Raw genomic sequence first — 27,280 nt, 5'->3', positions numbered from 1 at the left:
CAACTACAACTACTATAACTCCTCCTCCTCCCCTTATTACTACAACTGCTACTCCTACTCCTACTCCTACTACTACAGGAGTCAGGAAGACCTGAGTTCTAATTTGACCTCAGACACAAGCTGTGTGACCCTGGGTAAATCACTTCATCCTGTTTGCCTTAGTTTCCTCCTCTGTAAAAGGAGGTGGAGAAGGAAATGGCAAACCACTTAAGTATCTTTGTCAAGAAAGCCCCAAATGGGGTCATGAAAAGTCAGACTCAACAACGAAAACACTATTACAATGATTACTAGGTTAAAAAAGTGAGTTTTCAGTGACTTCTACAGTTACCCATGGTCCACTGGGGCAGCATTTGCCAGCATTTTCTCTGCTTATTCATGAAGTATAGGAATGCCACAAACTCATTTTGCCCTCGTGTGATAGATGCCTAACATGTTAACATCACTGTAGTTTCACTGAATCCTAAACTGTTAGAGCTAGAAATGACCTTGGAAGTCATGTTACAGATGGGCAGACTGAGGCTCAGAGAGGTGACTGGACTGAGCTTGCACTGGTTTAAAATTCCTTCTTGCTTCAACATTCTATGATTCTAATTGAATGGAAAATGGTGGTATGCAAGTGGGAATTTGCTCTTTGCCTGGATGAACTTGCAAGTGTGAGAGCCTCCCAAAGGAGGCCCACCCAGCCCCACAGAGAAGTTTCTTGACCCGGCAGCTTGAACCTGCCATTTTCTGTTCTCCATCTGAACTGACTCTGCCAACAATCAAAAGATGCTGGCAGGCCCTTGAAGCTTGTCAGTGAAGGGACCCCTTAGGAGAGAGCGGGCCCACCCGCCCATGAACACAGAACTCAACGCAAGGCCTGGTTTCCAAAGACTTTATTTAATTTGTTTACACATAGCAGACAATGCTCCATCCTCTAAATCTCTACAAAGCTATGTCAAGGTTCAATGCCACAACGTCAAAAGAAATACCTCATGGTCTGTCCCACATGTAGACATTTAAGTTCAGCCCTGCCAAGGTCATGGACAGAACAGCCCGTGTGGACATTTATTCTAATGATGGAGCAGGATCTGAAATGGGTTCCTCAGTTTTAACGAACAAGTAAATTCATAGAGAAAGTGCCCTCTCTACTGCTACAGGGCATCGAAAGAGGAAAGCACAACTATGCTACGGCCAGACACCATGCAGATGGTTCACCCCTTCTGTCTCCTATCTCACCTGACAACTTTTCTAGTAAAGGAACACGAATAGAGAGCCCTCAGGGACTTTGTTCCTCGGGGTGTATGTATACACATGACTGGAAATGGATTACTGAGACTGCAGCATAAGCAATTTTCTGGAAAGTGGAAAATCTATGTTAGCGAACTATTGGGAGAAAAATCACTCTATCTCTGGGAAAACAAAAGCATTAAGCAATCACTGGCAGTATTATCATAACTACTGTGAACATTTAAGGCAGTGTGACAGTTCTGTTCCCAGGTTTGGTAATTGTGAAATTCCCTTTGATGATCTTCAGGCCAGAGAATCTCTCGTTGAGGGTAATTTTCGTCTGTAGAGGAGAAAGAAATGTCTTTAGTCCTTGTAAAATACCACCCAAATGCTCATAGAACCTGGCACTGAAACAGAGGCAGGGAGGGGCTTGAGGGAAGTGACCAGGCCATACCACAGAAGAACTTTGGAAGAAACAGAGGAAGCCTGGGCGTAAGGGCCAGGGGGATGCTCTCTCCCTCTCTTTTCCTATCACGGCCATTGCTGTTGTCTCTTGCTAAGGTGGCATCCAAAGGTCCCATTGGAAGAAGTGAGTCAAACAGCCTCTGGCTTTCCAGTGTGGTGGTCCAACCGCCCTCCACACCAGCTGGGCAGGCTCTTTCCTTTGCCTCCTAACCTCCTTCCTCCCCTAGTCAGGGAGAAGCCCAAGAGCAGCATGGGTAGAAGATTTCTTCAGGATCAGATCATTTTGGAGGCCCCAACTCTGCTTACTGCATGCCCTCCTCCTATTCGAAAACACCTCCATCTTTTCAGATGCAGCTTAAAGAAAAGCAAAGCTAAGGATAACCAGGGAGCTGCAATTTTCCCAAACCTTGTGGGGCTGGGAGTGGGCATGGAGTGATGATGCAAAGCAGGCCTTGGAGCATATTCATGTATGTTTGATCCCTCCTAAACTTGGGTGCTCAGCAAGCGATTGCCTAGAAAGTCATCTGAAATGACTCGAAAAAGAGAAGCCTTCCTTTGTCTGCTAGCAAACAAATCCACTAGCTATTGGGATGTTTTTTTTCAAGTGGGAGTACCCCAGATGGAGAAAAAAATATTTTGCAGAGCTATGAATCCAACCACTCCTTCTGCTTCCTCTTGGAATTTTAGAATGAAGCAGAGCATTCTGGAAACATCCGCACATCCATAGATACATACCATATTCTTCCAGCCCCTCAAGAACTTTCCATGGCTCCCCAGTGCTCATAGGTCTAAATCTAAATTCTTTAGTCTGGGTCCTTTCACCAAAGTGCCTAAGCCCACATACTTTATTATACCCCATCATGAGCCCTCCCCTCCAACCAGACTGGTCCCTCAAACATGCCTGCTAACCTCCACACCTTTGTTTCTATTGTTTCACCCATCTACTACTCTTTCTTCAAAGCTCAGTTCGTCCATTAGACCTTCTCCGTCAGTCTCAGAGGTCAGTGTTCTCTTCCCTCCTCAAACTCCACTGTCTGAACCATTCCTGAGGCTTGGGGCCTTCTCTCTGGTGCCACAGTGCACAGACTCAGAAAGACCTGAATTGAAATATGGCCTCGGATAGTGACTGACCCTGGGTAAGTCCCTTCACGTCTGTCTGCCTCCATTTCCTTGTCTATAAAATGGGGACAAGAAGAGCACCTACTGTGAGGATTAAAGCCTAGGTCCTGGCTTTCCTATTTGACTGAAAGTGCCAGAAGGATAGGATCCATGGGCCCCTTATGTTAAGCACCTCAGCTGGGAAGCACACAAAGCTTTAAATGCACATCTCATTGATGTCTCCTCAGAAAAGTTAAAGAGAAGGCAGAGATCTAGTGAAGTAAGGTTTTGCTGTATTTTTCAGTACAGGGAGACCTTGTATAGTTCAAGTAGAGCCAGAAACGAAGATAGGATTTTTTACTTGGCGTCTTGTAAACAATCTCAGTGGATAATTTTGTCTGACATACCTGATTGGCAACGGCCCGGAAATTGTATCTCAGGGAGATCCCTTTGGGCTGAAATTTCTCAGTCCTAGATGAGTTCCATCTATCCTTTGGAAATGAACTTTCCCCATCATTTCTTTTGTATCTGTCACTTAAAAATACATATGGAAAGCTGTAAATGAAACTCGACATGCACTAAAGCAGTGCTACTTCCTCTCACAGAAAGAATCTCTGTACTCCCAGCACTGGCCCACAGTCGAGATGAGGCACATCCCTTCCCCTCCCCTCTCCTCTCTGGGCTAGTTTCCTGTGTAAAAGGGAGGGGCTGGATCAGATGGTCTCTTCTAGACATCTAAAGAGCTAAGTCATGAATCTGGGCCCACTAAACATCACATCCCACCAGATTCCAGCAGCTGTGTCTGATTCGGGCTGGGGGTGGGTGGTGGGGAATTGGGGGGAGAGGAACCTTGGCATCAGGAAAGAAATGTGGGTTTTCCACAGGACTTCTTCAGGTACCCCCTTTCTTCCCTCAGCAGAGCAGCAGGACTGGGGTATATCAGAGAGCTGTCCTCCCACTCCCTCCACCCCTACCCAAAGGAAGCCAGATCACCTAGAGGGAGCTGGGGGAAGGGCAGGAAAGAGCCATTTTGAGCATCAACATTCACTGAAGTAGAGAAAATGGAGTCCAGCAAATCCCCTGAGATTCCCACATGAAAATTAAAAAGGAGGAGGGAGGGGAGAGGTAGGTGGCTGCACACTGAAGATACAGACACAGACCCACACCCACACAGACCCACACCCACACAGACCCACACGCACATACATACACACACACACACACACATCCACACACACACACACACACACATCCACACACACACACATCCACACATCCACACACACAAACACACACACACAGACTCACACACCCACACCCACACATAAACACACACACCCACACATACACCCACACATACACCCACACATACACACACACACACCCACACACACACACCCACACACACACACCCACACACTCATACACACACGCTGAAACACAAAAGGTGGGAACCATTACTTACTGCTTATTTTGGACCGCTTGAGGATTGGCAACACAAACCGTGAGGATTGATCCGGGTTTCATCTGGACTTGGTACCTACCAGAATAGCTACATATACAGACATTTAGCCCTGACCCGCCCCACTACCACCACCATGAAGTAGATAGATGAAGCCCACCCTGGTCCACCATTACCTGCTCCTGCTTGGAGATTTCCCGTCAGATGTCCTCACTTTGTGTGGTGGTATCTGAAGGAAAGATCAGACTTCTGAGTCAGAAGGGGGCTCTGAGGCCATCTTATCCAATCTATAACTGCCCCAAACTCCCTTCTGTGACATCCCTGAGAGGTGGGCCTCCTATGCCCTCCAGTGAAGGAGGCAGCTCAGACCATTTGGAGCCAGCTGGTCTTCATGGTTAGAAAATGATCGCAGAAATTGGGCTGAAGTGTGACTCAGTGTCTCACTACTCCTAGCCCTGCACCCAGACCTGGTTTGCTCTCAGTCATCCCTTTTCCCTCCATTTTGCTGTCTATTAGCCAAGTAACAGAGCCATGGTGGTGAAGGAACCATTTGGAGGCAAATCACATAGGGTGATGGAAAACACTTGCTGTACTAGGATGCACACCAATATCAGCCAGAAACCTGGTCCAGCCCTCTTGTTTACAGATGAGGCAATTTGTTCAAGGTCACACAGCTAGTAGGTAGCAGAACTGAGATTTTAGGCCTTATTCCCATATTGATGCCAGGAGGCAGATGTTAAGGAAAGAATACCTGTGTCAAAAATCAGTGACGAGGGGGCAGCTAGGCACAGTGGATAAAGCACTGGCCCTGGCAGGAGGACCTGATTTCAAATCCAGCCTCAGATGCTTGATACTTACTAGCTGTGTGACCTTGGGCAAGTCACTTAACCCTCATTGCCCCATTAAAATTTTTTTTTAAATCAATGATGATGAAATTGGCTACTTGAAGAAACCAGGCCCACTAAAGCCAAAACCACCTCTAACCCCCCCGCCCCCAGATTGTGGCTTGTAAAATTGGAATCATTGACACTCACCCCCCGGTTCTGATTCACTTTATTCTCCCTCTGCTGCTTCTGCTTCATCATTCTGTTTGGTACAAAAGCCTTGATGTTAATAGTAAACAGAGACATCTTGTAGGAAATTAAATTATGACTTGGTACTGAGTTAATTAATGTTTTCAGCCTGAGTCTGACCATGTAATTTAAAATATGACTGCAATAATAAATGTGAGAGAAGCTGTGGAAAAACTGGAACACTAATGTATTGCTGGTGGAGTTGTGAACTGATCCAATTATTTTGGAGAACAATTTGGAACTATGCCCAAAGGGCAATGGTGGTTTGTATACCCTTTGACCCAGTAAAACCACTACTAGGTCTGTATCCCAAAGAGATCATAAAAAGGGGAAAAAAAGGACCCACATGTACAAAAATATTTCTAGCAGCTCTCTTTTTGGTGGCAAAGAATTGGAAATTGAGGGAATGCCCATCAATTGGGGAATAACTGAATAAGTTGTGGTATATAAATATGATGGAATACTATTGGCATAGGCCAATTTCTTATCGAAGAAATGATGAGCAGGCAAATTTCAGAAAAACCTAGAAAGACTTAAGTGGACTGATGCTAAGTGAAGCGAGCAGAACCAGGAAAACATTGTACACATTAACAGCAACATTCTGTGATAATCAGCTGTGATAGACTTAGAACTCTTCTCAGCAATACAATGATCCAAGAAAGGACTTATGATGAAAAATGCTCTCCACATCCAGAAAAAGAATTGCGGAATCTGAATGCAAATTGAACCATACTGTTTCTATTTGGGGGGGGGGGGTTGTTTTCTTTTTTGAGGTTTTTCCCTTTTCTCTGATTCTTCTTTTACAACATGACTAATGCAGAAATGTGTTTAATGTGATTGTACATGTATAATCTATATCAGATTGCTTTCTGTTTTGGGGAGAGGGGGAAGAGAGAAAAATTTGGAACTCAAAATCTTTTTTTAAGTAATAAACATTTTTATTTATAGTTTTGGGTTCCAATTTTTATCCCTCTTTCCCTCCTTCCCCTCCCCACTCTGTGAGGTAGCAAGCAGTCAGATATAGGTTATCCATGTATAATTGTGTAAAACATTACCATGTTGGTCACTTTGTCTAAGAAAATTTGAATAAAAGAAAAAAAAGGAAACAAAGTGAAAAATAGCATGCTCCAGTCTGTGTTCAGTCAATATCAGTTCTTTCTTTGGAGGTGGATGGTATGTTTCATCAATAGTCCTTTGGGACTGTCTTGGATCATTGCATTGTTGAGAATAGTTAAGTCTTTCACAGTTCTTCATCAAAGTATTGCTGTCTCTGCACACAGTGTTCTCCTGGTTTTGCTCTCTTTACTATGCATCAGTTCATACAAGTCTTACCAGGCCTTTCTGAAGTCATCCTGTTTGTCATTTCTTAGAGCACAGTAATATTCATTCCTTTGATTTCCAATTCTTGGCCACCACAAAAAGAGCCGCTAGAAATATTTTTGTACCAACAAATATTTTTCTCTTTTTGGGGATGTTTTTGGGATATAAACCTAGCACAGGTATTCCTGGATTAAAGGGTATGCACAGTTCTATAGCCCTTTGGGCCTGGAACTCAAACTCTTATACAAACAAATGTGGAAAACTATCTTTACATGTAATTGGAAAAAAATGAAAGACTTTTCCAAATGAAAAAACAAAATAAATAACAGTTGACTGCAAAAGGCAATGAGAGAATGCCAAAGAGGAGCAAATGGGCCCTTTGTTAATGGAGTCATGAAGACTTACTGACTGTTTATCATGAAGTCCAAGGAAATCTAACTTGGAATTTTTTTGTTAAAGAAATAAGGTTTCCCACCAACCAGACTGAACCAGTGTTCAATGCAGACTTTCTACTATGAATGAATAAGAAGTGATGAAGAAACAGCTGCTGCCCAGCCAGAAGTGAAACTCCTACCTGTCAGCCAACGCTTCACCAACAACAGCTGATCTTGAAGCCTCTGAAGGGCTGAGGAAATAAAAAGGTGATGGGGAAAGAGGTGAAGAGTGTGGGTGGCAGCGCTGGGGAGGCAAGAGTTCTGACAACTGAATGGCCAGATCTCTATCTCCAAAGGGACAGGACGTATTAGAGGCCCAGGCCTCAAGACTTGTTTGACCTGCCGTTTTTCCAAGGGACTCACTCCCAGACTGACATCTGGTCATGGATCAGGTTGGATAAAATCACAGATGCTCTGTAAGGAGAACTGGGACTCTTGCTGTGGTTTTCTAGGTTTGTGTTTATGAAGCTAATATTCGAGAAACAACCTGGGGAGGGGAAGGGAGGAGAGAGGAGAGAAGAGGAGTGGGGAGGGGAGGGGAGAGGAGAGAGGAGAGGAGGGGGGAAGGCAGGGGAGGGGAGAGGAGAGAGGAGAGAAGAGGAGTGGGGAGGGGAGAGGAGAGAGGAGAGAGGAGAGAAGAGGAGTGGAGAGGGGAGAGGAGAGGAGAGAGGAGAGGAGTGGGGAGGGGAGGAGAGAGGAGAGAGGAGAGGAGGGGGGAAGGCAGGGGAGGGGAGAGGAGAGAGGAGAGAAGAGGAGTGGGGAGGGGAGAGGAGAGAGGAGAGAAGAGGAGTGGAGAGGGGAGAGGAGAGGAGAGAGGAGAGGAGTGGGGAGGGGAGGGGAGAGGCGAGAGGAGAGGAGGGGGGAAGGCAGGGGAGGGGAAAGGAGAGAGGAGGAGGGGGGAAGGCAGGGGAGGGGAGAGGAGAGAGGAGAGGAGGGGGGAAGGCAGGGGAGGGGAGAGGAGAGGAGGGGGGAAGGCAGAGGAGGGGAGAGGAGAGAGGAGAGAAGAGGAGTGGAGAGCGGAGAGGAGAGGAGAGAGGAGAGGAGTGGGGAGGGGAGGAGAGAGGAGAGAGGAGAGGAGGGGGGAAGGCAGGGGAGGGGAGAGGAGAGAGGAGAGAAAAGGAGTGGGGAGAGGAGAGGAGAGAGGAGAGGAGTGGGGAGGGGAGGAGAGAGGAGAGAGGAGAGGAGGGAGAGGGGAGGGGAGAGGCGAGAGGAGAGGGGGGGAAGGCAGGGGAGGGGAAAGGAGAGAGGAGAGGAGGGGGGAAGGCAGGGGAGGGGAGAGGAGAGAGGAGAGGAGGGGGGAAGGCAGGGGAGGGGAGGGGAGAGGAGAGAGGAGAGGAGGTGGGAAGGCAGGGGAGGGGAGGGGAGAGGAGAGAGAAGAGGAGGGGGGAAAGCAGGGGAGGGGAGAGGAGAGGAAAGGAGAGGAGAGAAGAGGAGGAGAAAAGGGGAGGGGCAAGGGGAGGGGAGTGGGAGGAGACAGACAGACATAGATACAAGGTTCCATCATCAATCAATAATCTTACTGGGAATGTTTCTCCAACTCTCACTGAGAGCCCACACCAACTCACTGGTAGCAGTGCCTGCTTGCGCTTCTCCCTGGGTAGTGACTCTCCAAAAAAAGGATTGTAATCTCCATAAGTGAAAGGAGTACCCATAGTGGTAATGTGTGATCCTTAAAATGTTGACATTGTTAACCAAACAAATGGTGTTCAGCCAGGCTGCAGAGATACCATTATGTAATTACAAAATGTTCCATCTAGAAGGGGGTTTCAACCCTCTGATTTTACTTCATGCAGGAGGAAACTGAGGCCAGATCTTTTGATCAAATCCAAATGGCTAGAATTAGAACCCAGGTCTCTTGAGTCCTATCCCACACCATAAGGACAAAAAAGAATGGAAGGAATAGAAAGGCAAATTGGATTGTTTCACGTTCAGAGGCAATGGGCATCATTTAGGGAATTCAGACCAAAATTCAAATGTTTTTACATTGTTTGGTCTTCCTAGATGATTATTCCTTTAAGGGAGGTGGGGAGCTAGGGAGCTAAACTGAATCATCTAGATGATTTTTTTTTTCAGTTCTTAAGAGTCAGGCGTTTGGAGTAGGACAGAAGCGTTGCCAGGAAACCAGGCAACAGCCTAAGGATCTGCAAAACTTGAAGAGGGAGGGGGAGGTAAGAGAGACAGTAGGCCAGAGGCAAAGGAAGGAAGGTAGCTCCTGTTTTACCTATTTCCTAATAGTCACCATTGGTACAGGGAGACAGACCATGCCTGTGGGTTTAATAATGAGACCACAGCCACATGAAAAGACTCCAAGGCCTGGGGTGGGGTCGGGATGAGCCAATCTAATTTTCAAGGACAGACTGGAACATTAAATGGTTAGGTGCCTACTATGTCCAAGACTTGGTGCTGTCTTGCTGGAGTGGATACAAAAATAAATTTATGGGGCAGCTAGGTGGTGCAGTGGATAGAGGACCGGCCCTGGAGTCAGGAGTTCAAATCTGGCCTCAGACACTTAACACTTACTAGCTGGGTGACCCTGGGCAAGTCATTTAACCCCAATTGCCTCACCAAAATAAATTAAATAAATAAATAAACAAACAAACAAACAAACAAATAAATCTGAGACCTTTCCTGCCCTCAAGGAGCTTACATTTTAGAACACGTAGACACATAACTAGAGTAGAAAATAAAACATGAATAAGAATATGAGAGACATTCAAACAATGTTATGAGAGATCCCAAGGGGAAAAAAAAAAGACTATTTCCAACTTGGGCAGAATAGTGTCAACTGGTAAGAGGAAATAAAAAAATATGGTCCTCTCTTCCTTCTAGATGACATTGAGAGAAAGTTTAAAGAGATACCTGTAGAATAGATGCATGGCTGCATCTAATAGTCCCTTAACATTTCTGGCACAGTCATGTTGGAAAGGAGGGAAAATGTGGCTATTAAGGACAGACAGCTCCAGTTTCTCTGCCCGCATCTTTATATACTCTAGTTTATACTCATATAGTAATGATTTCATTCGCATCCAGTCTGATTTTTTCATAGACTTCTTCCATTTGCAAACATGGCTCTATTAACCCTAAGGATTACCAGGGGCTCCTAGAACTACAGCGAGTAGGGTCAGCTAGTTCAGCCTTGTCATTCTATAGATAAGAAAACCGAAACCTGGGGAGAGGCAGTGACTTGCTCATGGTTACTTAGCTTCTAGTTTCAGAAAGTTGCTTGACTTTCTGAGATGTGACATGAATTGCCTATGACCACAAACCTAGCACGAGTGAGAGGCAAGACCTGGGAACTCAGATGTTCCAGATGACCAGGCCTCTGTGATGCTTCTCGCCTTCTCAGTGCCAAAAAGAGGCATCTTGCTGCCACGGAGCTGCTACTTGGATCCAGCTGTCACTAAAAGAATATGGAGAACACTTCTGAAATCCACCCAAATACTTTTACCTTCTTCCATCTCTTGGCAATGGTTTGCCCGATGGTCCAAGACTCAGCTGTCTTCCCATTCTCTCATGGCGGCTGGGGTGGTTCTTGTAGTGCCTACTTGTTGATTCGTTGTGGCCAATGTCCTGTAAAACAAAACCCCAAACACCCCATTTGACAAAACAATTTCAACACCTCCTCCTGCTGCCGCCCCATGATTTTACCTGGCCATGGCTTTATTTGGATCCCCAAGCCCCTGCTTTCAGTGTGCTGATGATGATATCAAAGGGACAACGCTACTGAACTTGTTTCTTTTAGAACAAAGATGGAAAAATGTCTCGGGTGCTTCAACGCTTTGGTGCATACACTGGCAGACATATCAAATTTGACTAAAATTTAAAATACAGATAGAGTTAATAGTTATAGCTAGTTAATAAACTAGCTCCTTTGGGAATCTGGTTAAATGGTCCCATTGTGAGTGCTATTCTTGGGCCCTGATATCTTTCTCAAAGAGTAGAAAACCAGGAGGGACAGACCTTGAGGGCATCTGGGCCAACCCAAGGCAATATGGCTTGGAATGATGATGGTGGTAATGATAGCATTTATATATTACTTGAAGGTTTGCAAAGCACTCATATACTACTATTACTATCTCATTTTGCAGATGAAGAAACTGAGGAAGAGAGAGGCCAAGTCATTAGCTCAGGGTTACACAGCTAGTAAATGTCTGAGGCTGGATTTTGACTGATGTCTTTCTGACTCCAAGTCCAAATGAGGAAACACTCTCTACCAAGGTGAGTCCATATCTCCTCTGTAACTTGTAGTTTGAGAATTGCCTGAAGTACTTTGAGGTGAAATGACTTGTCTAGGGTCACACTGCCAGCATGTGGTAGAGACAAGACTTGAAGTCATGCCTTCTGACCCTACAGCACCCCCTCTTCTGTCCATGCCCTCCACCCTGACCACCTCTCTAAAACCCCAAAGCCCCCAAACCATCAATCAGTGTTCTACTGATTTTCAGAGGGAAAAATCTTGAAAAAAATATAAAGCTAATTTGCTAGATTCAAAAAATTATTGGAAATTTTAAGCACTTACTCAATTTTTTGTGAAATAATTATGCTCTGACTAATAAGTGCTTATTCAATTTTTTTGTGAAATAATTATGCTCTAATACAGAAATATGGTTAATGTGATTGTACATATAGAATCTATATCAGATTGTTTGCTGTCTTGGGGAGAGGGGGAGGGGAGAGGGGAGAGGGAAGGAGAAAAATTTGGAACCAGAAATCTTATAAAAACAAATGCTGAAAACTATCTTTACATGTAACTGGAAAATAATAAAATGCTCTTATGATTAAAAAAATAATAATTATGCTCAACCTTCCTGATAATTGCTGCAATTCAGCATACTTGCTTGGAGGGGTTCTTCTATAAAAAAAAAGTCTCAGAAATCTGAGCTATCAGATAATCACCAATTTTGAAAAATATGTGAAGATATATCATCAAGCAGCTGAGGGGCCACCAGGTAGAGGAGGAATGAATTCGTTTTGTTGTGCTTGGCCCCAGGGGAGGGCTGGCCCAGGAGCGGCCATGGTGAGTAACTGCAGAGATAGGCCAAATTCACCTTACTGGGAGGGAATGGTTTTGTTCCAAAGTGGAACAGGCTTCCTTAGGAGGCCAAGGAGTCGATCCCTTTTACTAGCAGCCTTCCAATGACGGGGGACCCCTCGTTGGAGAGTAAATGAGATTCTATAGGCAAAGCACTCTTTGAACCTTAATGCCTTATCTAAACATTAGCAATCAGCATCAGGACCAGCTGGCCTCTGAGGATTCGCCCATTTTGGAAATCTGTAGTGTGGCGCAGGCCTCCTTGTGTATGCTTGCCCAAGGGTGGGCTCACCCCTATGACAACCGGACTGAAGACACTGCCCAGCTCTCTATCACTCTGAAATCTCACCCACTTGTTGGCCCCAGAGAAGCAAAGCCGAACATGAAATCAAATGAGGACTGCTATGTTTTACTGAGAAGCAGTTACCAAAATGGGCTCCAGAACACATCTGAAGACCCGTATATCAGCATGAAACAAAAAAATGGCTCTCCAGGGCCCCGGCAAAAGAACTGCATTCAGCCAGACTTCCTGGTTTCTATTTTTAGCAGTGCCCAAGTATCAAATGGCAAATATAATCCCCCCACATCCCCATTCCCCCCCCCCAAAAAAAAGATACAGAAGCACAACCACTAATCAACCATCTAATTCTTTTCTGGGACTGCCTTGGGCATGGCCGGGGTCAGAAAGATGCTGCACCCCAGCCTCCTCCCTGCCCTCCATGGGGGTGGGGGGGGCGATCCAGGAATAAATCATGCACATTTACAAGACATTTGGGAATCACAAATATTGATCGTTTCTTTACCTCAGAAGCTGCATTGTTTCTGTCACCTGGGATCCGCCTGGTGATGGGAGGAAATGGCCTTGGCTTGTAGGAATTCTGAATGGTTCTTCTGTAATTATTCTGGCGTCCAAACCACTTCCTTAATCGCTGGGGTCCTAGGAACATAATGACCGAGTGTATGTAGCGAGCAGGGCACTAACTCAGCACAGCTCCCAGCAGGATTCTGCTCTGCTCCCAAGCTCCGGAAGTCATGCACTGGGCTTGGCAAAAGGGCTAATCTGCCTTTCCAGTGAATTCTTCCCAGCAGCCCTCTGAGCAAGCTCGGTACTGCTGCTGGGCAGGAGAGCTTCACACTAATGTCCTGCTGAAAGCAACTGCACTGGAGAGCTCCTAGCCTTCCTGCCAATAGAAGGGAGTCTGACATCCCGTACCCAGGGAGGACGGCTGCCGGCCTGACATGATGGACCAGAAATAGGACGTCAGGCACCTGCTTAAAATAGATGCCGTCTCCTAGAAACAGCCAATTTAGAAGGGATAAACTACAGGCTAGAGCCAGGGCAGTGCAAAGCAGAAGAGGACGGCTAGTCCTGGAAATGCTACTGAGGTTCCTTATTTGCAGCCAGTGAAGCAGACAAGAAGGCTGCAGATCAATAGGGGGTGGGGGAGGGGGAGGGGGCGGGGGGGGGGGGGGAGAGTGAGTGGAGGAGGGGAAGGGGAGGGGGGAGGGATGGAGGGGGGAAAGAGGAGGGGGAAGTGTTGGGGGAGGGGCAGATGTGTGATTTCATCACTACAGGGAATTTGTGATGAGGGAGCCCCACCTCCCAATGCAGATTGGCACCTTCTCTGCAATTTGTAATCTAAGAGACTAAATTACCCGTTGGGATTTGAACCCAGGTCTTCGTGCAGATCCCAGAAGGGAATAAAACCACTTTGGGTAGGATAGGATTATATGACTATTTCAGGTAAAAGGAAAATATTTGGGCTGAATCAGCTAATAATCCCAATCACACATTTCTCTTCAAGTGAGCAGAAACAGCTATTCAGAATATCCAGTGGGTGCAGAAAGCTCCTTTGTTTGCTTAACTATGGGTCTTCTTAGGGGGCTTCTACCCCTCTCTAAGAAGATTGCTTTGGGGTACTGGAAGAGTCTGAGGTAGGCAGCTGATGAGAAATTCTAATAGAGACCCTCAGTGAAGGGTTTCACCGGCCAAAACCATTAGGCTCTTTCTACCTTCTATCCAGAGTCCTGAGAGTACCCATGTTTCCTGAAGCCATTCCTCCCACATAGAACTACCCAGTAAATGCCTACGAAAAGCCATGTAGCAAGCCAGTTGATGGGGCTGGGGCTGGGGCTGGGGCTAAGCAGCAACTCCCTACAAAAGAAGATAAGCATTTTTTGAAGCTCCTATCTGCTCTACTGATGATGATGACGAGGACCCGATGACAGCCAGTTGTCCTCTTCGACAATATTGTGGGATTGCGTATAGAAATGACAACTGCACCATTAAATTGGACTTGCTAAGAAGTAGCAAACAGGCCCTACCCAAACAATGGTTCGGACCAGGGCAACTGCCGATATGAAGGTGATGCACAAAGCAGATGGAGCTGCATTTTTCATTTCACCTGAGATAGGTGACTAGGTCAACAACCATTGCTCAGACTAATAAACTAAGCCCGACCCGAGTTCCCAGACATGCTGCCCATACTTGGGGTGATTCCACAAGGCCGCCTGAAGTGTTTCAGATTGCTTTTACAGGTTTCTAGGGTTAGTTAGGGAGTCTTATCATAAAATAACACTTTGGAGGCTAACCATTGTAAAATTCAGATTTCTGGTTGTAAGCCTGGTTTCTGTTTGTGGCATACTGGTACTCTCTCCTTTTATCTCGATAAGCTTGGCCCTGGGACTGCTTCTTCCGCTGGAGCCTTATGATTTCATCTGGAAGAGGAAACACAGACATGAGGGTTAGCTGGGCACACTATACAGAATGTTTCTACCTCAAGCACATGGGTGTAGAAGGGTGGACTTTGAAAACCCCAAAGACCCGATGAGAGGTAGCACCAGAAATGCTATTCTACTGGTAAAAAAAAATTAAAGGAAGGTCGTTGGGCAAATTGCTGGTAATTTCATATAGACAGAATTGTACCTCAAGAGAAGCAGTGTGGATATAAAGGTGCTAATGAAATGTTATTGTAGTCTAAGCCCCCAGTTCCTCTAAAGCACACCACTAGATGTTCCCCAGCTGGCTCTACTTCCCAGCTTTCAAAGACCCTATGTTGGTGGGCAGCAGTGCAGGGAGTCCCACAGGGGCAGGTCTTGAGGCATCCTGTTGTACACTCTCTCCCCCTGCCTCAATTCACCCTCACTGCCTGTTACTATTCGATGGCTCCAGTTCCACCAATTTAAATGAATTACCTAGGGTTTCAAAGATTTTGTCCTCAATAGGCCATTATTGGATACAAATACCCCAAGTGGAGGGAAAGAATCCTACCTGGAATTTCATTGGGTAATACTGTACTTAGCCATCCAGTTAAGAGAGCAAGCCCCTTTGGGAACAGGAAATAAGCTAGGTACCTGAGGAGAGGCAGAGGTTGCAAAGAGTTCTGGGGAAAAAGTTTGGAAGGCAAGGCCATCAAGTGCCCATGTCACAATGTTGCTCAGAGGCATAAAAAAGACCTCCAACTGAAGAAAAGACCAGAACTAAACAGAAAATTTGATCTTCAAATAGAAGACTCAAGAGAAGTATAAAAATGTAAACAGGGGGAAAAAGTTATTCAATAAGATAAAGTTAACCATCTACCACCTGAGGATTAGTCAGGGTATTTTAGACACTTTAAAATTAAAAATTTAACATGATAATGGACAAAAAGATGTCAGGGATGGTAACCTCAATTTTTAAATGGAGATTTTATATATTGTTTGTTATACTTAAATATTCAAAAATCAGAATTATATATCCTTTTTAGTTTTATAATTCATGTTATTTTTCTAAATTATACTACGAAATCAGGAAAAATATCCAAGCTCATTATATTGACCAAATTTTATTAAGAGGTCATGAAAGAACAGACATGGGGGGGGGCAGCTACATGGCATAGTGAATAGAGCACCGGCCCTGGATTCAGGAGGACCTGAATTCAAACCTAGCCTCAGACACTTGACACTTACTAGCTGTGTGACCCTGGGCAAGTCACTTAACCCTCATTGCTGAGGAGGAGGAGTAGACATTGGAAGAAGGACTGAAGTAACATTAAAATTGATCACCCACAGAATTACAAATGTTAGTCTGAGCTAACTTAATATTTGTTTAGAGGAAACTTATAAAGTTCATGAAATGAAAAATAAAGTCATGCTACTATTTGCTACTGAATTATTCAAATGTGGAGAAAATGCATACAATCAACTGCTTTATTGCACATGTTCACAAAGTTAGGCCTGCCTGCCCCTGCCTCAGATGTGTTTATCACCTTGAAGGCCAATGAGCACAGCTGATGTGAGAACTACCCAGCTAAAGTGAACTTGGAAGGATCTGGATGGTACTGATATTTTCCTAAATCAATGCACAAAAAAACACCCCCTCTCTAGATAAATCTGAGTGTAGTTAATATTGTAAACTCTTTATAAAACTGCACCTGTGTCATTTATCTCTATTGTGAATTGGATAGAATTGTACTTAATCAGCATTTGTGAAGTGCCTACTATGTGCAAAGCATTGCAATAAGTGCTGGGGATACAACAATAGAAGTGGAACTGCAGTCTGAGTCATAAAAAAGAGACCCCCCCCCAAGCATTTGGCTTTTTTGTCACCCTGAAACATTCAATGTACTGGATTGGGAGTAAGGATCTGCCTCGAAATGCCATTTCTTCCTAGCTGCATGACCTGGAATAAGTCACTAACTTCTCTGGGCCTCAGAGCCCTCTTCTGTAGAATGAAGAGGTTCCTATGATCCTACCATGTTTCCAAACTCTAGCAATCTGTTCATTTGCCCTTAGTGAGCACATCCTGAGCACACCTTGCGAAGCGTCTCCTCTATGAGGCCCTCAGCTGCCAAGACAATGGTTTGGAGCATCTTCTACAATCCTGTTCTTTCCATTACCTGAATTTGGAAATTGTAGCCAACAACTCCCTGCTCTTTGTTTCACCCTTTCCAACCCATTTCAACTCTAGAATTGCTATTCTATATCAGGGGATTCTCTCATAAACCATCCTCTAGGACACTGTCAAAAAGCCCTCCCCTTCCTTCCAGAAAAGTTTCACCCCACAGGTGCTGGGGGCCTACAGACCTGTGCTAGGGGCTAGGGAAGGCTTCATGTGCCACCAAGACCAGGGAAGCTCATGTTTTCTTTTCTTTTTTAAAAAAAATTAAATATTTATTTATTTTCCCTTCTTAATAGTATTTTTTCCTAATTACATGTAAAGATAGTTTAACACTCATTTTTGGTGGGGTAATGGGGGTTAAGTGACTTGCCCAGGGTCACACAGCTAGTAAGTGTCAAGTATCTGAGGCTGGATTTGAACTTAGGTCCTTCTGAGTCCAGGGCCAGTGATTTATCCACTATGCTACCTACTTGCCCCCTAACATTCATTTTGGTAAGATTTTGAGTTCCAAATTTTCTCCCTCCCTCCATGCCCTCCCTCCTCCCCAAGACAGAAATCTGATATAGGTTATATATGTACAACCATGTTAAATCATATTTCCACATTAGTCAAGTTGTGAAAGAAGAATCAGAACAAAAAGGAAAACCCACAAGGAAAAAAACCCAACAAAAATGTGAAAATAGTTTCAATCTGCATTCAGACTCCATAGTTCTTTTCCTGGATGTGGAGAACATTTTCCATCATGAGTCTTTTGGAATTGTCTTGGATCATTGCCCTGCTGGAAAGACCTAAGTCTATCACAGTTGATCGTCACACAATGTTGTTGTGACTGTACAATGTTCTCCTGGTTCTGCTCATTTCACTCATCATCAGTTCATGTAAGTCTTTCCATGTTTTTTCTGAAATCCCCCTGCCCACTGTTTCTTACAGCACAATAGTATTCCATTGCATTCACATACCACAACTTGTTCAGCCATTCCCCAATGGATGGGCATCCCTTTGATTTCCAATTCTTTGCCACCACAAAAAGGAGGCCCATATTTTCACATGCAGAAGCCAAGAGGGTATAGAAGTGCTCAGACATTTGCACTTTCCTTGAGATCCTGGGCGACTCACTGAACCTCTCTGGGCCTAGGTTTCCTTCTTTGTAAAATGAACAAGTTGTACTAATTGATCTTTCGCATCCCTTCCAGCTCTAAATTTATTAATGTATCATCCAGTGAACCCAATTATGCTGGGTTGCCTTCCCGATTTGTTCCCTTTTTGCCTGACCAGAGTTAGTGGCAGTGTAGACCTGGAAGTGCCCTGTAGAGATGCCTCACTTGGACTGGCATGTTGTCAGACCAAATCATCTAATCTCTCTGAACCTCAGTTTTCTCACTTGCAAGATGAGGGTGATCTTGCCTATACTCCCTACCTCACTAGGTGATTGGAAGGAAAGTTCTGAGAAAGGTGAGTAATCATTAGATTTCTATCCTCTCTTCCTACTCCCCAGGCTACTTCAGTTTTAGAGGGATCAAAAGCTGGCAGAAAGGAGAAACAGGAGTAGAACAATAAAAAGAAGGGGGTCCCATCAGAAGATGGTGACAGCCTTCATCTCCTGGGGGATCACTTTTTTTGCGGGGCAACGGGGGTTAAGTGACTTGCCCAGGGTCACACAGCTAGTAAGTGTTAAGTGTCTGAGGCTGGATTTGAACTCAGGTCCTCCTGAATCCAGGGCCGGTGCTTTATCCACTGAACTGCCTAGCCGCCCCCTGTGGTATTACTTTCAAACAGACATTACAAAGATCAACTATCCTGTTCCCTATAGAACACATGCAGATGCCTTTCCTATGAGCTTGATATTTGGGGAATCCCTCACGGTTGTTCTAGGGCAGCTAGAAGAGAGCAGTGTAGTAGGAAAAAAAATCTTTGCATCTAGCATTTCTGGTAAAAGCCTGATATCTGTGGCATATAGGGGATAGGAACAAACCTATGAGTCCCTGCCCAGTAGATCAGTGGGCAAAGGATATGAACAAAGAGTTTGGAAAAGAAGAAATAGAAGTTATCAACCATATGTTAACATGCCTCAAATCATTAATAATAAGAAACACAAATTAAAGCTACTGTGAGCTTTCACCTCACATCCACAAAATGCCTGAAGCAGCTGTGAGAATACTGGCACATCACTAGCAGAAGCTATGAATTGGTGCAAGCTTTCTGGAAAACCATTTGGAATTCTGCCTGCAAAGTTATTAAATTGTTCATGCCCTCTGACCCCCTGATCCCCAGCATGGTCTTACTATAACTTTTCGGACTAACAGAGAGCTGAAAACAAAATGGGTATCGATGGATAGAGGAAGGACAACAGATTATGGAATAGGAATAGAATGTGATATTATGTCATAGGAAATGGGGACTATGAGGAAGTCAGTGAAAGTTGGGAAGACTTGTTTGAAATGATACAGAAGAGGAAAAAATAGAGTGACAAGAATAATATATGCAGTGACTACACAAAGTAAATGGAATTAACAATGAAAAGACATCACAATCAAGATTAAGTGCAAAGACCAACCTTGGTTCCAAAGCATTGAAGATAAAATATGCTTTCCCTCTACTTAAGAGAGAGGTGGGGGGTGGGGGGGGCAGCTAGGTGAAGCAGTGGATAAAGCACCAGCCCTGGATTCAGGAGGACCTGAGTTCACTTACTAACTGTGTGTCCCTGGGCAAGTCACTTAACCCTCATTGTCCCTTAAAAAAAAAAAGAAAAAGAAAAAAAAAAGAAAGAAGAGAGAAGTGGTAGACTGGAGGTGTGGAATCTCACATTACCCAGTAGAGGCAGCCCTTATGATAGTTGCTTTTGTTTAGCAGTTTTTCTTTATTAGGAAGAGTTCTTTGGGGAGGGAGGACAGAAGGATTGGGAAGTGACTGTGGTGCAGAAAACCAAAAGCATCAATAAAATAAAAATAAGGAAAAGAAACAATGCAATGAAGTGGTCAATCTAGATGATATTTAAGGTTCCCATAAAATTTTATGACCCTATATTGAGAACTAAACTTAAAAAATCTTTTAGATCACCTGAATTCATCTCTCTCCTTTACCTCTATATTTTACCTACCCCTAAATAGTGCTAACAGTGAAACTGTCCTTCTAAGTGCCTCTGGAAATGCCAATTAAAACAACTTTGAGGTACCAACTCACACTTCTCAGAGTGGCAAATATAACAAAAAAAGGAAATGTTTCATGTCAGAGGGGATGTGGGAAAGCTGGGACACTAATCCACTGCTGGTGGAGTTGTGAACTGATCCAACTATTCCAGAGAGCGATTTGAAACTATGCCCAAAGGGCTATAGAACTGTGCAAATCCTTTCATCTAGCAATACCACTACTAGGTTTCTATCCCAAAGACATCCCTCAAAAGAGAAAAAGATCTATTTGTGCAAAAACATTTCTAGCAGCTCTCTTTGTGGTGGCAAAGAATTGGAAACTGAGGGGATGCCCATCAATTGGGGAATGGCTAAAGAAGTTGTGGCATATGATTGCAAAGGAATATTATTGTGCTATAAGAAATGACAAGCAGGATAATTGCAGAAAGGCCTAGAATGACTTGTATGAACTGATGTATAGTGAAGTGAGCAGAACCAGGAGAAATTTGTGCTCAGTGACAGCAATATTGTTTGATGAAGAACTGAGAATGACTTAATTACTCTTAGCAATTCGATCCAAGATAATCCCAAAGGACTAATGATAAATAAAGCATACTATTTACCACCAAAGAAAAAACTGATATTGATAGAACACAGACTGAAGCATGCTATTTTTTACTTTTTCATTTTTTTTCCTTTTATTCAAGTTTTCTTATACAAAATGACTCATATGATAATGTTTTAAACAATTGCACATGTATAACCTATATCTGCTTACCATCTTGGGGAGGGGGAGGGGAGAAAGGGAAAGATGGATAAAATTTGGAATTCAAAACTTTGAATAAAAATGTTTGTTATCAAAAAAATGTTTTTAATGCCTCTGGAACAGGTTGTTTTACCCCTCACCTGATGTCGTGGTTGTACCCTTAGCCAGGTTAATCTTCCCAAACTAGAATTTTTTGTTGTGTCATTCTGTTGTTCAAGAACTTCAGATGGCTCTAGTATATCAAGATTAAATTCCTCTTCCTAACTTTCCAGGTTCTCCATTATCTAGGGGTCTATATCCTCATTTTGGGGGGTCAGGATCTTGATATTTTGAGCTGGAGAGACCTTATACATCATCTAAGCAAACTACTCCATTTTACTAATGAACTTGAGGTACAGAGAGGTTAACTTACCTGTCCAAAGTCATCCATGCAGTAAAGTAGCAATGGGAAGGTTTCACTTTGTTCCCAAATCTAGTGTTCTTTATTTATGCTACCCTATGCTGACACTTAATACTCTTTGTATTAGCCCAGTTAAGTTTCAGTCAGTCATGTTGGTGTGGGGCATAATTCTGTCTCTGAGACTTTACACATGTTATTCCTTCTGCCTGGAGTTCTTTCCTTTTTCCCCTTCCAAATCAAACTTTTCAGGCAAGCTCAAGCCCAATCAATAGGAAGTGATGTCCTATTTTTAAGAAACTGAAGAGGCAGATGTTTTATGGGAGTTTGGAGGAAGGCTTTTCAACATCTCTCTAACCCTGCTTTCCATTCCTTAACTCTGCTTCTAATTTCTTCTTTTTTTTAAACCCTGTTTCAAACTGTAACTCTCTACCTAACTTTTTAGGCAGAAGATTCCACTAGCAGCTTTCCAAACCTGGTCTTATTACAATCAGCTTCAGAATATGGGGCCTACAAGATCCACAAAGTTTTACTTAGCAGCTTTACTTCTGAAAATTTTAAGTCCCTAAATTCTGTTGGAATTGCTCAAAACCTCTTCATTGCCTTCTTTTAAAAACTTTTTCATTCATTCATTCATTTATTGCTGCCTTCTTAACTTAAGCCCAATGGTCAGCTCTCTTTAGTTAGTGAATCTCAGGGGTCTCCAAGATCCAGGAAGCTTTATTTAGCAGCTTCTACTCCTGAAAATTTTAAGCCCCAAAATTCTGTTTGAATTGCTCAAACCCTCTGTTTGCTGCCTTCTTTTTTATTGTTATTTTTAAAATTTTATTTATTTTTGCTGCCTTCTTAAGCCCAATGACCAGTTCTCTTTAGTCAGTGAATCTCAGAAATGCAAATCTTCGCATCACAAATTTGTGTCTTGTCCAATCTCAAATACCGCTTTATCATAATGGGAGTCAGGCATTTAGAGAACTGAGATTCAATAACTTGGCCAAACAAGTACTTTCAGGATGGAAGCACCTGACTACTTTATAGCTGTGGCCTCGATTTCTCCTATTTATCAGGATGTAGTACTTGGGTCATTAATCTTTTCATTGTCTATGCAGAGGCTCTACTTGGATCTAGATTTTTTTTCTTTTTTTAGTTTCTGGATTTCTAGGCCTAGGGTTCTTTAAAACAAATCGCTGGAGCTTTAGGATGACATAGTTTAGTTAGGAAAGCCAGAAACCAACCTGCTCTTCATAGTATGGAAAAGAAATGTTAGGCCCAAAAAGAAAGGTCACGGGATCAGAGCCTCGGATTTGAACCACTACAGTGCACAAGTATATAAATAAGTCTATAAAGGAGGAGCGAAGCAAAGCAAAAACAAACAACAACTGCAGAAAGAAAAAAGAACCTCGGGGTGTGGAGCAAACAAAGCTTCGTCTTCCACACCACAAACAACTCCCAAAATGGCTGCGCAGGGAAGGGTCAGACACTTTAGGGGCTTTGCCAAAGGCATTCGGTGGGGGGCGCCATTTCCAAAAAGAAAACAATTAAAGCTCCTTGGCGCCATTTTAGTTCAAAGCCATTAAGTTTAAACCCACTGTTTTAGGCCCAAAATCCCCATGAGAAAGTTCCAGAAAGGATTGCATCCTCGAGGCATTTGGGGGAGGCGCCTTTCAGCTGCCCCACGCCCTTTCTTTCCTCCCCCCAGGAGCAGGAAGGGGTGGGGATGGGGTGGGGAATGGGGGGAGGGGGGCAGGGTTGGAGGGGACCAGGCCCTTAACCAGGGCAGGAGCAGCCAATAGAAGCCTAACAGGGGAAGGCCCAAGCCAAGCCCCAGACTTTCCTGGGGCCGAAGGGGCGGGGCAGAGATGTGGGGGGTGGGGGGGGGTCAGTGATTACTGGTCAGTTGGCCGAAGGCTCCCGCCCCGAGTCCTCCCTCCCACCGCCCCCAAACCCGCCCCGCCCAGGGTGTCTTTAGGGATGGAAGTCAGTCGCCCTTCCTCAGAAGTGAGGCTTTCAAAAGCCTGTGGACTGGAGAGGGCCCAGGCGCGGACCACATGTGCTGGGCCAGGCCAGCCGCTCCCTCTGGACCACCGCCATCCCGCTCCCTCTGGGCTCTTTCCAGGCCGCGCCATCCCGCTCCCTCCGGGCTCCCTCCGGGCCGCCGCCATCCCGCTCCCTCCGGGCTCTTTCCAGGCCGCGCCATCCCGCTCACTCTGGGCTCCCTCCGGGCTCCCTCCGGGCCGCCATCATCCCGCTCCCTCCGGGCCGCCGCCATCCCGCTCCCTCCGGGCTCTTTCCAGGCCGCGCCATCCCGCTCACTCTGGGCTCCCTCTGGGCCGCCGCCTCCTCTGCCGCCCACTCACCCAGAGACATGTCGATGTTGCTGCGTGGGTTGTTGCTGCGTGGGTTGTTGCTGCGGTTCATCGCCCAGTTGAAGCTTACGGCGGCTTCCGCCTCCCCCGAGGCCACCGCCCCCGTCGCCACCCCCACCGCAGCCTCTTCATTCTCCTCTTCTTCCTCGTCCAGGTCCATGTCCTCACAGTCATAGTTGTCGTAGTTGCCGTTGTTGTTGTCGTCGTCGTCGTCGTCGTCGTCGTCGTAGTCGAGGCAGTCGTCAAGGTACTTGCAGTCTGTGTCCTCCAGCTCCTCCTCCGCCCTCGCCGCCACCATGGCTGCCGAATCTTGTGCTGCTACTGTGGAAGGGATCTGAGGGAGCGGGGGCCAGGCCCGGCTTCGCTCTGCGGCCTTCAGGGCCTTGGGCTTATCCGCCTTTCCAGCCAAAGGGGCAGCAGCGGAGGTGGCGGCCTTGGCCTTGGCTTTCGCCACTGGGGCCACCGCCTCCTCTGCTTGCCCGGTGGCCTGGGCCTGGGCCTCAGCAGCCTGCGATGGGGCAGTTGCCATCGCCGTCGAGTTTCTCGCCTAAGGCGGGAGCTCGAACTCAGCGAGGCTACCACATCGAACGCCAGGCACGTCAGTGGTGTCGTGTGCAGCTTCCTGAGGGTTCTAGGGCTGAGGTCTGACTCCACCCTGTCCTCTTCCGCCTGGCACCGTGGACATTGGTTAGCTCCTGACCCCGCTTTTCCGGCTCCGGGTCCTCTGGCTGCAGGCGCCTTCTCAGCTCAGCTCTGCAGCTCACCGGGTGTAGCATCCAAATCCCTCCCCTTCCTCCCCTTCTCTGCTCCCTCATCCCTCCCCTCCCTGGCTCCCTCTAACCCCCCCCCCCCCCCATGAAGGCTTTGCCCTTTCCCTTCCCTAAGAGGTCTTTGGCCCTCGCAGCCTTGCAAAAAAGGACTGTTTAACAAAACCTTGGAAAGGGAACCTTTCACACTTTCCCTCAGCGGAAAACAGTGCCAACCATAAAGCCAAGAGCTCTCTTTACAGGGCTGCATTAAAATCCTAAAGAAACCTATGTGGACAAACAAGTTCTACTTAACGGTCATCTTCACCACTGTCCGACATAAGGCAGACAACATGGAGATACAAACCTCCCCCCAAATGTACGCAGAATATTAGCCTTTAATATGGCTTTTCAAAATACTCAGGGAAAGAATTCTTTAGTACACAAACCTACTTGAGAAACCTGGTCATGATCTGCAGTTTGGCTGGAAATAAATTTAGCTCCTCGGTTCTCACTCTCTGCCTCAATGAATTGAGCTCCATGATAAACAGAAAGGGGGGAAAAACACCCTATAATTTAATTCAACAGACACTGAGTGTCCACTCTGTAAACATACAGAATAGAAGCAAATGGAATAATGTGAATGTGAGGTGACTATTCAATAGATAGAAGCTATTAAATTAAGCACAAAATAATTGTGCTTGACTACATTAGATGTAAATTTACATGGCAAAATCGATATAACAAAAAAATGAAAGAATAGGAAAAATATTGATGGCAAATAACGCAGACTAAAATATAATATCTAAATTGATATAAAGTAAAAATATAATATCTAAATTGATATAAAGTAAATAGTAAAAAAATATATATACGAAGGTAATCCTAGTCCATAATTAATAAATAATCAAGAAATAAATAGAAGCAGACACTTTTCGAAAAAGGATATGTGAAATAAATCACTTGAAAAAAATGTTCTAAGGCTCTGACAACTTTCAGGTACAAAATTAAAACTACTGAAATGAGTGGACCGTGGGAAAGAAAGAATGATGCTTGGTTGTTACTGGTGACGTTGCAAACTTGTAGAATCTTTATGGAGAGGAGCCTGAACATAGACAGTAAAAATTTACCACTTCCACCCCACTAAAATCATACCCGTTGACCCAGCAGTTTCATCACTGGAGAAACGCCCTGAAAGTATTATCAGGAACAAAACAAAAGAATAAAATAGCTGCCAATTCAAAAGTTTTTAATAGAACTAGTATTTGTAATGGCAAAACCCAGAAAGAAACTTCAGTATTCAACAATGAAGGGAATGGTCAAATAAGTTCTGAAAGAGTGAATGGGAATGAACAAACATCCATGATGGAGACTTGGAGAGACCAAAAAGTTAAATTTGTGTGTGTGTGTCAAAATTCATTTCCTTAGGGCAGCTAGGTGGCGCAGTGGATAGAGCACCGGCCCTGGAGTCAGGAGTACCTGAGTTCAAATCCAGCCTCAGACACTTAAAACTTACTAGCTGTGTGACCCTGGGCAAGTCGCTTAACCCCAATTGCCTCACTAAAAAACCAAAAAAAGCCCCCAACCCCCCAAAATTTCCTTAAATGACATCAGAATCATCTCTAAATGGTTATACTTATGGTTAATATTTTTTTCTTTTTCTTTTTCTTTATTTTTTTTTTTGGTCAGGCAATTGGGGTTAAGTGACTTGCCTAGGGTCACACAGCAAGTAAGTGTTAAGTGTCTGAGGCCGGATTTGAACCCAGGTCCTCCTGAATTCAGGGCCGGTGCTCTATCCACTGCGCCACCTAGCTGCCCCTTGCTGATACTTAATATTAAGTTTTCCATAAATCATTTAAAGAATAAAGGAACTGGGGGCATCTAAGTGGCATAGTGGATAGAGCACTGGCCCTGGATTCAGGAGGACCTGAGTTCAAATCTGCATCAGACACTTGACATTTACTAGCTGTGTGACCCTGGGCAAGTCACTTAACCCCCATTGCCCTGCCCCCCAAAAAGAATAAAGGAACTAACAGCATTCTGGACCACCCTGATTTCATAATTCCTGCCCTGGTCACTTGCCTTTGGTTTGAATTCATTATCTTCTGCTGAAAAGATGCAGAAAAGAAACCATGTGCTATGGTTGTTTCTTCCTTTATTTAATGCAGTGACCTCTTCAGTTGATGATTCAGACTACTTTCTCTCTAGGCCTTAAGAAGTTAAAAAACCGGGGCAGCTAGGTGGCACAGTGGATAGAGCACCGGCCCTGGATTCAGGAGGACCTGAGTTCAAATCTAGCCTCAGACACTTGACACTTACTAGCTGTGTGACCCTGGGCAAGTCACTTAACCCCCATTGCCCTGCAAAAAGAAAAAAAAAGAAAAGAAAAGAAAAGAAGTTAAAAAACCATCCCTGCTCACCATCCTTTGTAAGGGTTTCAGGTCTAGGCAATATCTACTAACTTGTTTTTAGGACTGTCCTAATTTCTTTCTCAAACTCTTGTCTCAAAAGACACTTTCATAAAGCCTTCTTAGTGGTGGAGATTGATTCTGTGCTCCATGCTTATAGAAGGGACTGAGTTGGCAAGAACTTGGGATGTTAGAGATCTTGGACGTCTGGCTTCTGGGCTCAAGAAATAAGCCATGGTTCCAGACTCTTATCAGGTCCCTGAAGGGAAAGAAAGACTGAGAAGAAGCCAAAATATAAAGTAGCCAGCACCGGAATCATGCCCATAGATCAACTTTCTACAATAGAGACTAAAGGGAATTTCCTCTTTGTATGAGATCTGGGACACTCTCTCTCTCAGTTGAGCTGTCAGATATGTGCTTTTCTGCATACCTTCTCTAATTTCTGTTTGCTTATGGGCTTGGATAAATGGATTATTTATTTTTCAGTCTGTGTGTTCCTTACG

The 27,280-nt window shown here is 44.7% G+C and overlaps 1 protein-coding gene across 4 annotated transcripts; it reads right to left on the bottom strand.

Annotated features, from left to right (window-relative positions):
- Nucleotides 1-860: 860 nt before the first annotated feature.
- LOC122733531 (UAP56-interacting factor-like) lies at nucleotides 861-24,256 on the bottom strand. 4 transcript variants are annotated; one of them, XM_043973975.1, is made up of 10 exons: nucleotides 23,615-24,242; nucleotides 14,686-14,811; nucleotides 12,897-13,030; nucleotides 10,510-10,631; nucleotides 7,202-7,252; nucleotides 5,269-5,320; nucleotides 4,411-4,463; nucleotides 4,238-4,324; nucleotides 3,180-3,306; nucleotides 861-1,549 (listed from the first exon to the last, which is right to left on the bottom strand). In XM_043973975.1, the coding sequence occupies exons 1-10, from the start codon at nucleotides 24,150-24,152 to the stop codon at nucleotides 1,451-1,453; spliced, it is 1,389 nt and encodes a 462-aa protein (XP_043829910.1). In that variant the 5' UTR covers nucleotides 24,153-24,242; the 3' UTR covers nucleotides 861-1,450. The 4 variants fall into 4 exon arrangements, with proteins under 4 accessions (XP_043829910.1, XP_043829912.1, XP_043829913.1 ...); XM_043973977.1 differs by lacking the exon at nucleotides 7,202-7,252 and having other exon boundaries at nucleotides 23,615-24,254; XM_043973978.1 differs by lacking the exon at nucleotides 4,238-4,324.
- Between the last annotated feature and the right edge of the window lie 3,024 nt (nucleotides 24,257-27,280).

This window comes from Dromiciops gliroides, chromosome X (genome assembly GCF_019393635.1).
Source record: "Dromiciops gliroides isolate mDroGli1 chromosome X, mDroGli1.pri, whole genome shotgun sequence".
In the NCBI taxonomy this organism is placed as follows: domain Eukaryota; kingdom Metazoa; phylum Chordata; class Mammalia; order Microbiotheria; family Microbiotheriidae; genus Dromiciops; species Dromiciops gliroides.
The sequence above is the reverse complement of the archived record's forward strand: the minus strand, read 5'-3'. Positions and strand labels throughout refer to the sequence as shown.